Source organism: Bos mutus, chromosome 13 (assembly GCF_027580195.1).
Source record: "Bos mutus isolate GX-2022 chromosome 13, NWIPB_WYAK_1.1, whole genome shotgun sequence".
NCBI classification, from domain to species: domain Eukaryota; kingdom Metazoa; phylum Chordata; class Mammalia; order Artiodactyla; family Bovidae; genus Bos; species Bos mutus.
Window position 1 is genome coordinate 74,632,749 of NC_091629.1, and position 11,655 is coordinate 74,644,403.

At 38.1% G+C, this 11,655-nt stretch overlaps 1 protein-coding gene across 4 annotated transcripts in view; it reads left to right on the forward strand.

Moving 5' to 3' along the window:
- The window catches only part of ESF1 (ESF1 nucleolar pre-rRNA processing protein homolog), a 65,666-nt gene extending 54,256 nt beyond the window's left edge, over positions 1-11,410 (forward strand). For all 4 annotated transcript variants that reach the window (XM_070381962.1, XM_070381964.1, XM_005902029.3 and 1 more), the window contains exons 12-14: positions 811-893; positions 2,278-2,424; positions 10,618-11,410. In XM_070381962.1, the coding sequence (XP_070238063.1) occupies positions 811-893; positions 2,278-2,424; positions 10,618-10,911 (524 nt within the window). In that variant the 3' untranslated portion in view covers positions 10,912-11,410. The remainder of the gene's footprint in view (positions 1-810; positions 894-2,277; positions 2,425-10,617) is intronic.
- The last annotated feature ends 245 nt before the right edge of the window (positions 11,411-11,655 follow it).

Here is an 11,655-nt window from a genome sequence, read left to right on the forward strand (position 1 = left end):
GCATTTTGTTTTTCTGTACATTATGCAGTATGACTCCTAGGTTGGGAAGATCCCTTGGAATAGGAAATGGCAGCCCACTTCCAATATTCTTGCCTGGGAAATCCCATGGACAGAGGAGCCTGGTGGGCTATAGTGAATGGGGTCACAAAGACTCAGATATGAATGAGTGACTGAGCACATGCACACAGCTATAGCTCAAGGATTATTTTGCAGAATAGAACAAATTGCCCAGCACCAGTTATTGAATAATGCCTTCTTTTTCCAGTGATGTATGATGTTACATTTTATTATATACTAAGCCATACTGTTCTGTTTTTCTCATTGTATAGTTACAGCATTTTTGGTTTTTTTCACTTTGTAGTACACTTTAGCATACTGTATCACTAGTAAATCAGATCTATCTCATTCTTTGCAAAGATTTCCTTGAATAAAATTTTATTTAGAATTTTATTAAATGTATATATATTATGAGAGGATACTGAATTTTATCTAGTGTTTATTCTGTTTCTGCTAAAATGATCTTATAAGTTTTCTTTTTAATTGATGTAGAATTATACATTACTTTCAGAAGAAATTCCTTTATAATATTCACTCATCATGTACAGACTTTTATTATTCTATTCATACCCATAGTCATCTCAGTAATACTTTTTTTTTTTTAGTTTCTTTAGTTTCTATATCTTTATTGGTAAGATTATTTCTAGATACCTTGCATTTTTGTTACAAACAAAATTTTTTAAATAAATAGTATAAGCAAATTGTTGTGATAGTCATAATTTTTAACCCTTCTATGTTGGTTTGTTGTGCCAGGTATAAAAGAAAAGAAAAAATCAACAAAATCTGCAAAAGATGACATATCTCCAGAGAAAGAAGCTGAAATAGAAAGACAAAAGGTAATGGTCATGTTTACATTTTTAATGGACAAGTGATATGTACACTTTAAGTGAAGGTGTCCATGTGAGTTTCCAGTATGTCTAATAAAAAAATAACTGATTTTAACAATGAAATTTATAAATATTTTAGCAGCATAATTTTAAAATATCTCCTTTTCACCAAATATTTCTCCAAGTACAGAGTTAAAGTTTAGTTCACACCCAAGGCATGTCCCTTTGTGATTAAGAGGCAAATATCTTTTAAAACCCTTATTATAACTGACAATAAAGGGCAAAACTGACAGTAAGAGACAAAAATACTAAATTAAAACCTCAAAATAATATTGACATGGTTTTAATTCAGTCTGAATCTGTCCTGTAATACAGAGTTTGCTTTATGGCTTGTTAAATGCTCCTGTCTCTCTTTTTATTGTTGAAAATTAATGTGCAGAATTAAAGCCTTTCTTGGAAGTGTAGTGAATATTATCCTTAAGCACCTCCACATAATCCACGGCACAAAATAGTGTGTTTTTGCTGAGACAGGAATTGGAGTCAGCAGCGTTCCTGAGTCTGATGTTCCTAGCACTGTCTAGGAGGGAGCCAGACTGGTCACCTAAACTCTGCATCTTAATGCATCTTTTATTGCATATGCAGTAGTGTTTATAGAGTTAAGGAACACAAAGAAAATCTTTGTTTGTAGGAAATCATTCTAAAAAGAAAGCCAACTGTAGGTACCAGTCATAGAAAGGAGAGGAAATTAAAGCAGTCTAAGTGGGTGGAGGAAGATTGTATTTTCTGTAGCATGCATGGTTGTTTACTTGATTCTTGAAGATTTACATTTAATCCCATGGTCAGTAGAAAATACCTGTTGAGTGGAAACAGGCATTAGATTTCAGAAGCAAATATTAAGATCTTGCCTTCATATATCAATATTGGAAAAGTAGAGGCAAAAACAGCACAAGAAAAAAGGAATTCATTGTTCATAAAGCACATGTTTGGAAAGTCTAGTCTGTATCACAAACTACTACATGTTTATGAGATTTAGTGTCTGCTTAAAAAGACCAAAGTGAAAATGAGGAATTTTTATTTGGGGAACTTGAGGACTTTTGTTTCTACCACCTACTGATCAGTTACATAATGTGAAATATGGTCTGGTTTTTAGATAAAGTGTTCACCCCTCTCCTGTTGTCAGTGATATTGCTCCAAAAAATTATACCTGTTGCTCTACAGCAGTCTGTGAATTTCTTTATGAGTTCACTGATCCACAGTCTGTGATGGAAGACAGGTGTCATCCCAGAGCACTGACGACTGGCTTCTCCTTTTCTGAGGGGATTTCTGTGCTCCATACTCCTGTTTGAGGAAAGAAAAACACTGTCGTATATTTGAACTCTTTTTCTCTCCACAGGCTGAAATGGCTTTGCTTGTGATGGATGAGGAGGAAGAGAGCAAGAAACACTTCAATTATAACAAGATTGTGGAGCACCAGAATCTGAGCAAAAAGAAGAAAAAACAGCTCATGAAGAAGAAGGAATTATTGGAGGATGACTTTGAGGTAACCAGCGACAAAAATCATTATTCTATTAAAAGCTGGCGTTGAATCTAAAGTCAGCTCTTTAGATAAAAATTGAGCTTGGCCCCTTGATCTCAGGAAGGACCCATTGTGGAGCCAAAGCTACCATCTTTTAGTCCAGTATAACCAGTTCATCCTCAGGGTGGTTCTTGGAGCATCAGGTGAAGTAGTAGGCTTCTATTTTGGTAGCTATGCTGCACCAAAATATGTAGCTTTTAGCATTAGAATCACATGCAGTGTGATGCTCACACTGGGAAGGTTCTGCATCGTTAAGCCTGACTGCAGAGTAGCAGATTCACGTCACACTCTGTGCAAGGGCCAGGCAGTAGGCGTGGTTTTTTTTTTTTTTTGGTTGTGCTGGGTCTGCGTTTCGCTGCGTGGGCTCTTTGTTGCTCTGCACAGGCTTTCTTTAGCTCTGGTGAGCAGGGGCTGCCCTGTAGCTGTGGTACCCAGGCTTCTCGTTGTGATGGGTTCTCTTGAAGAATATGAACTCTAGGGTGCATGGGCTCGACAGTTGATGCAGGTAGACTCAGTTGTCCAGTTTGTGCCATCTCTCTGGACCAGGGATCAAACCCACATCCCCTGCATTGGCAGTCAGTTTCTTTTTTTTTTTTTCATACATGACATTTCACATGTTTCAATGCCATTCTCCCAAATCTTCCCACCCTCTCCCTCTCCCACAGAGTCCATAAGCCTGTTCTATACATCAGTGTCTCTTTTGCTGTCTCGTATACAGGGTTATCGTTACCATCTTCCTAAATTCCATATATATGCGTTAGTATACTGTATTGGTGTTTTTCCTTCTGGCTTACTTCACTCTGTATAATAGGCTCCAGTTTCATCCACCTCATTAGAACTGATTCAAATGTATTCTTTTTAATGGCTGAGTAATACTCCATTGTGTATATGTACCACAGCTTTCTTATCCATTCATCTGCTGATGGACATCTAGGTTGCTTCCATGTCCTGGCTATTATAAACAGTGCTGCGATGAACATTGGGGTACACGTGTCTCTTTCCCTTCTGGTTTCCTCAGTGTGTATGCCCAGCAGTGGGATTGCTGGATCATAAGGCAGTTCTATTTCCAGTTTTTTAAGGAATCTCCACACTGTTCTCCATAGTGGCTGTACTAGTTTGCATTCCCACCAACAGTGTAAAAGGGTTCCCTTTTCTCCACACCCTCTCCAGCATTTATTATTTGTAGACTTTTGGATCACAGCCATTCTGACTGGTGTGAAATGGTATCTCATAGTGGTTTTGATTTGCATTTCTCTGATAATGAGTGATGTTGAGCATCTTTTCATGTGTTTGTTAGCCATCTGTATGTCTTCTTTGGAGAAATGTCTATTTAGATCTTTGGCCCATTTTTTGATTGGGTCATTTATTTTTCTGGAGTTGAGCTGTAGGAGTTGCTTGTATATTTTTGAGATTAGTTGTTTGTCGGTTGCTTCATTTGCTATTATTTTCTCCCATTCTGAAGGCTGTCTTTTCACCTTGCTAATAGTTTCCTTTGATGTGCAGAAGCTGTTAAGGTTAATTAGGTCCCATTTGTTTATTTTGCTTTTATTTCCAATATTCTGGGAGGTGAGTCATAGAGGATCCTGCTGTGATTTATGTCAGAGAGTGTTTTGCCTATGTTCTCCTCTAGGAGTTTTATAGTTTCTGGTCTTATGTTGAGATCTTTAATCCATTTTGAGTTTATTTTTGTATATGGTGTTAGAAAGTGTTCTAGTTTCATTCTTTTACAAGTGGTTGACCAGATTTCCCAGCACCACTTGTTAAAGAGATTGTCTTTAATCCATTGTATATTCTTGCCTCCTTTGTCAAAAATAAGGTGTCCATATGTGCGTGGATTTATCTCTGGGCTTTCTATTTTGTTCCATTGATCTATATTTCTGTCTTTGTGCCAGTACCATACTGTCTTGATAACTGTGGCTTTGTAGTAGAGCCTGAAGTCAGGTAGGTTGATTCCTCCAGTTCCATTTTTCTTTCTCAAGATCGCTTTGGCTATTTGAGGTTTTTTGTATTTCCATACAAATTGTGAAATTATTTGTTCTAGCTCTGTGAAGAATACTGTTGGTAGCTTGATAGGGATTGCATTGAATCTATAAATTGCTTTGGGTAGTATACTCATTTTCAGTATATTGATTCTTCCAATCCATGAACATGGTATATTTCTCCATCTATTAGTGTCCTCTTTGATTTCTTTCACCAGTGTTTTATAGTTTTCTATATATAGGTCTTTAGTTTCTTTAGGTAGATATATTCCTAAGTATTTTATTTTTTTCATTGCAATGGTGAATGGAATTGTTTCCTTAATTTCTCTTTCTGTTTTCTCATTATTAGTGTATAGGAATGCAAGGGATTTCTGTGTGTTGATTTTATATCCTGCAACTTTACTGTAATCATTGATTAGTTCTAGTAATTTTCTGGTGGAATCTTTAGGGTTTTCTATGTAGAGGATCATGTCATCTGCAAATAGTGAGAGTTTTACTTCTTCTTTTCCAATTTGGATTCCTTTTATTTCTTTTTCTGCTCTGATTGCTGTGGCCAAAACTTCCAAAACTATGTTGAATAGTAATGGTGAAAGTGGGCACCCTTGTCTTGTTCCTGACTTTAGAGGAAATGCTTTCAATTTTTCACCATTGAGGATAATGTTTGCTGTGGGTTTGTCATATATAGCTTTTATTATGTTGAGGTATGTTCCTTCTATTCCTGCTTTCTGGAGAGTTTTTATCATAAATGGGTGTTGAATTTTGTCAAAGGCTTTCTCTGCATCTATTGAGATAATCATATGGTTTTTGTTTTTCAATTTGTTAATGTGGTGTATTACATTGATTTATGGATATTGAAGAATCCTTGCATCCCTGGGATAAAGCCCACTTGGTCATGGTGTATGATCTTTTTAATGTGTTGTTGGATTCTGATTGCTAGAATTTTGTTAAGGATTTTTGCATCTATATTCATCAGTGATATTGGCCTGTAGTTTTCTTTTTTTGTGGGATCTTTGTCAGGTTTTGGTATTAGGGTGATGGTGGCCTCATAGAATGAGTTTGGAAGTTTACCTTCCTCTGCAATTTTCTGGAAGAGTTTGAGCAGGATAGGTGTTAGCTCTTCTCTAAATTTTTGGTAGAATTCAGCTGTGAAGCCGTCTGGACCTGGGCTTTTGTTGGCTGGAAGATTTTTGATTACAGTTTCAATTTCCGTGCTTGTGATGGGTCTTTTAAGGTTTTCTATTTCTTCCTGGTCGAGTTTTGGAAAGTTGTACTTTTCTAAGAATTTGTCCATTTCTTCCTCGTTGTCCATTTTATTGGCATATAATTGTTGATAATAGTCTCTTATGATCCTTTGTATTTCTGTGTTGTCTGTTGTGATCTCTCCATTTTCGTTTCTAATTTTATTGATTTGATTTTTCTCCCTTTGTTTCTTGATGAGTCTGGCTAATGGTTTATCAATTTTATTTATCCTTTCAAAGAACCAGCTTTTGGCTTTGTTGATTTTTGCTATGGTCTCTTTTGTTTCTTTTGCATTTATTTCTGCTCTAATTTTTAAGATTTCTTTCCTTCTACTAACCCTGGGGTTCTTCATTTCTTCCTTTTCTAGTTGCTTTAGGTGTAGAGTTAGGTTATTTATTTGACTTTTTTCTTGTTTCTTGAGGTGTGCCTGTATTGCTATGAACTTTCCCCTTAGGACTGCTTTTACTGTGTCCCACAGGTTTGGGCTTGTTGTGTTTTCATTTTCATTCGTTTCTATGCAAATTTTGATTTCTTTTTTGATTTCTTCTGTGATTTGTTGGTTATTCAGGAGGGTGTTGTTCATCCTCCATATGTTGGAATTTTTAATAGTTTTTCTCCTGTAATTGAGATCTAATCTTAATGCATTGTGGTCAGAAAAGATGCTTGGAATGATTTCTATTTTTTTGAATTTACCAAGGCTAGCTTTATGGCCCAGGATGTGATCTATCCTGGAGAAGGTTCCATGTGCACTTGAGAAAAAGGTGAAATTCATTGTTTTGGGATGAAATGTCCTATAGATATCAATTAGGTCTAACTGGTCTATTGTATCGTTTAAAGTTTGTGTTTCCTTGTTAATTTTCTGTTTAGTTGATCTATCCATAGGTGTGAGTGGGGTATTAAAGTCTCCCACTATTATTGTGTTATTGTTAATTTCTCCTTTCATACGTGTTAGCATTTGTCTTACATACTGCGGTGCTCCCGTGTTGGGTGCATATATATTTATAATTGTTATATCTTCTTCTTGGATTGATCCTTTGATCATTATGTAGTGACCTTCTTTGTCTCTTTTCACAGCCTTTGTTTTAAAGTCTATTTTATCTGATATGAGTATTGCTACTCCTGCTTTCTTTTGGTCCCTATTTGCATGGAAAATCTTTTTCCAGCCCTTCACTTTCAGTCTGTATGTGTCCCCTGTTTTGAGGTGGGTCTCCTGTAGACGACATATGTAGGGGTCTTGTTTTTGTATCCATTCAGCCAGTCTTTGTCTTTTGGTTGGGGCATTCAACCCATTTACGTTTAAGGTAATTACTGATAAGTATGATCCCGTTGCCATTTACTTTATTGTTTGGGGTTGAATTTATACACCATTTTTGTGTTTCCTGTCTAGAGAATATCCTTTAGTATTTGTTGGAGAGCTGGGTTTGGTGGTGAAGAATTCTCTCAGCTTTTGCTTGTCTGAGAAGCTTTTGATTTCTCCTTCATACTTGAATGAAATCCTTGCTGGGTACAATAATCTGGGCTGTAGGTTATTTTCTTTCATCATTTTAAGTATGTCTTGCCATTCCCTCCTGGCTTGAAGAGTTTCTATTGAAAGATCAGCTGTTATCCTTATGGGAATTCCCTTGTGTGTTATTTGTTGTTTTTCCCTTGCTGCTTTTAATATTTGTTCTTTGTGTTTGATCTTTGTTAATTTGATTAATATGTGTCTTGGGGTGTTTCTCCTTGGGGTTTATCCTGTTTGGGATTCTCTGGGTTTCTTGGACTTGGGTGATTATTTCCTTCCCAGTTTAGGAAGTTTTCAACTATTATCTCCTCAAGTATTTTCTCATGGTCTTTCTTTTTGTCTTCTTCTTCTGGAACCCCTATGATTCAATGTTTGTAGCGTTTAATATTGTCCTGGAGGTCTCTGAGACTGTCCTCATTTCTTTTAATTCGTTTTTCTTTTATCCTCTCTGATTCATTTATTTCTACCATTCTATCTTCTAATTCACTAATCCTGTCTTCTGCCTCTGTTATTCTACTATTTGTTGCCTCCAGAGTGTTTTTAATTTCATTTATTGCATTATTCATTATATATTGACTCTTTTTTATTTCTTCTAGGTCCTTGTTAAACCTTTCTTGCATCTTCTCAATCCTTGTCTCCAAGCTATTTATCTGTGATTCCATTTTAATTTCAAGATTTTGGATCAATTTCACTATCATTATTCGGAATTCTTTATCAGGTAGATTCCCTATCTCTTCCTCTTTTGTTTGGTTTGGTGGGCATTTATCCTGTTCCTTTATCTGCTGGCTATTCCTCTGTCTCTTCATCTTGTTTAAATTGCTGAGTTTGGGGTGTCCTTTCTGTATTCTGGCAGTTTGTGGAGTTCTCTTTATTACGGCTTTTCCTCGCTGTGTGTGGGTTTGTACAGGTGGCTTGTGAAGGTTTCCTGGTTAGGGAAGCTTGTGTCGGTGTTCTGATGGGTGGAGCTGTATTTCTTCTCTTTGTTCAGTCGCGCTGTGGGGAGGGAGGGAGGGATGCTGCAAACAAATAACACTGGCGCGGCGCCGCAGTGCCTCAGCCACACTGGGTCTGCCCGCGCCACGGGCGTGTAGCCTCCCTGCCCATGCTGCTCGGGCTCTAGGTTGTTCCGCTGGGAACAATCCGAGGCTGGCCCTGGGTTGCATGTACCTCCCAGGTCCAAGCCGCTCAGGTTCAGGCACTCAGGTAGTCCTCAGAGGCGCAGACTCAGTTGGGCCCGAAGTTTTGTGCTCTTCCCAGGTCCGAGCAGCTCAAGTGATGAGGTGTTTGGCGGCGCCAATGCTGCGACTTATTGCCTCCCGCCACTCGGTTATCTGGGTGTAAAACCGCGCACCTTCTCAGGCAGATGTTAACCGTCCAGACCCCAAAAAGTTTTAGTTAGCAAAGAAGCCTGCTTACAGTTTTATAGATAATGTCTCTCTGGGGCTGCGATTACCCCTTCCGGCTCTGGCTGCCTGTCACCGAGGGGGAAGGTCTGCAGCCGGCTATCTCTGTTCAATTCTTTGTTCGTCGCGCTGGCCTGGCGGTCTTAGGTTAGGGCTGGCTTTTCGCGTGGTAGATATCCCACAGTCTGGTTTGCTAGCCCAAATTATTTCGCTCAGATAGTGCTCAGGGTATTCAGGCCAGATTCTTACCTAAGTGATGCAGCCCGCGCCTGCGCCTCCCTGCCCAGCCCCGCTTGCTAATGGCGCGTGCAGGCGCTCTGCGCTGCTTCTCTGCTGGGGAGTTACCGTAGGACTCGCAATCTTGAGTTTTAATTGTTTATTTATTTTTTCTTCCTGTTATGTTGCCCTCTGTGCTTCCAAAGCTCGGCACAGATTCGCAGTGAGAAGGTTTCCTGGTGTTTGGAAACTTCTCTCTTTAAAGACTCCCTTCCCGGGACGGAACTCCGTCCCTCCCTCTTTTGTCTCTTTTTTTGTCTTTTATATTTTTTCCTACCTCCTTTCGAAGAGTTGGAATGCTTTTCTGGGTGCCTGATGTCCTCTGCCGGCATTCAGAAGTTGTTTTGTGGAATGTACTCGACGTTTAAATTCTCTTTTGATGAATTTGTGGGGGAGAAAGTGTTCTCCCTGTCCTACTCCTCCGCCATCTTGGCTCCTCCCGCTCGGCAGTCAGTTTCTTAACCACTGGACCACCGGGAAAGTCCCAGGCCACAATTTTTTAATTGCTCTGTTTCTTGTTTCCACTGTTCCCTCTTTCCCCTCTTTTTTTGCTAAAATACATATTTCTAGTGGCCACACAGTCCCCATGCATGAGTTTGAGCCCTGTACAGAAAACCTACAGACAGCTATCAGGAACTATTTGATGACTTCCATCCATTAGCATGGAAGAATAGACTCAGAAGAAGATGGGAGAGATTTTGAAATTGTCTGGAGAATTGAGAGAAGCATACAAATAACTTCTAAGCGGCATTGAGAGGGACTTTGAGACCACTGTGTAACTCTGGTTTCTGTAAGTCAGCTCCAAGTATGGTGCTGTTCCACTGAATCAATTTTTGGTAAATTAGTTTTCTTAGAAAAAGTTAAAAGCAGAGAATGATTTATAGTCAAATCTTCTATTATGATAACTAATCATCATGCAGAAAATGATGTCTTATGCATGATGACCATCACCTATAAAAACATTTTTTGTGAGTGTGGTAGTAGTATCATGCCTATGGTCCTTATTGCAAATAACTCTACAGTCCATCTCTGGGTGGGCTCTTTTTCACAGGGCAATGATGAGTGGCAGTCAGGGAGTCATGCTCACTTTCTGTCTGGTCACTCCTGTGCCCGGCAATACTTGAAGGCCTGGCTGGAGTTAAGAGTATTCTCTTAAAATGTGGGAATGCAGTGTTTTTGTAGAACGATAAAGGATACATTTGGAGCTTGTATCTGATCAGATCTTAGTCTTGGGGGTACCATCTTTCCCATCATGGTCTTTAAGTCTGCTGTATGATTCACTCTCAGTAGCTGCTCATTTTAGCACCAAGGTTGAAAAAAAAATTTATTGTACTAAGAAGGCAGTGACTTCGCCTAAAATTCCAACAGGAGATGCCATCACTGGCTTAATTATCTCAGCCAGAAAGAGATTTCACACTGTAAGCATAGGTGAGCCTGCATCTCCTGTGGTCACTCCTGCAGACAGTCTAAGAGGCTGAGGTAGTAACAGGCCACAGTGTAACATATAGACTACGATAATTCCCTTCCAAGGATATTGTCATTGTGTGATAAGAACAGTGTGCCCTGCACATGTGGTTCAAGAATAAACCTAAAGACTTCATTGAAGATCTGTGGAGGAATGGCTTTCTAATGAGTCAATGCAAAATACATTTGTATTTTTTATCATCAACTCACTGACTTTTTGAACTCTGGTCTCATTTCTAGGCCTTTTGGTTTACTAATTTTATGTATTTGTACTTTCCTTTTGGGTTTGCAGGTCAATGTTAAGGATGCAAGGTTTCAGGCAATGTATACTTCCCACTTGTTCAATTTGGATCCTTCAGATCCTAATTTCAAGAAAACAAAAGCTATGGAAAGAATCCTTGAGGAGAAAGCTCGTCAGAGAGAACAAAAAGAACAGGGGCTGACTCAGGCAACGAGTGAAAAGGAGGGTGAGGTTCAAAAGGAATCACACAAGAGGTCCATTGATCCTGCCTTGTCAATGTTGATTAAATCTGTAAAAAACAAAACAGAGCAGTTTCAAGCAAGAAAAAAACAAAAAGTAAAATAATTGTATGTTGTTTCTTTTTGAATTGAGAATGTAGAAAGTATACAGAAGTGGTGGAAGGATTACTTATTGGGAACAGTCAACCTTTCAAGAATATAAGTAAAATCTGACAGTCATAAAATTTATTTTCCATGTATAAACTGAATGGTTGAAAGATTTGTATATTTCCACAAATTAATCATAATCAATCCAGACTATAAGGTTTATAAAATTTTAATATTTTTTACTCTGTTAGCTTTTGTAAAGTCTGTTTACTATTCCTATATAAAAAATAGAGTACTACCCAAGTCTTGAGTTGGAATAAGAGTTGGGAACAATTTGAAAATATGTACATGCAATACATTTATTTCTCTGGAAGCAGGAGGCAGATTTAGATACTTGTTTAAATAATTTATTTTTCTAGCCATAATGAATAGAAGCCAGTAACTTTCTTTGTTGTTTGGTCATGTTTATTATAGTTTGTTTATTAATTTATAAATAAAAGTTTTTATTATTTTGTGAACACTGATTTATTTCATCTTATTCACCTCAAATTACCCTCTGGAAAACTATCTAAAAACCTAACTAACTCTTTAAGAGTACATCTCCATAAAAGGCAGTTCCAGGTTTGCATTACTCATAATTGTATTTGAAATATTTGTGAACTCTGTGATGATTTTTCTGACTATCAGATCAGATCAGATCAGTCGCTATAGTTGCAGGAAATCTTTCTGTCTGCCCTTCAGATTTTTGGAATGCCTGGAATGG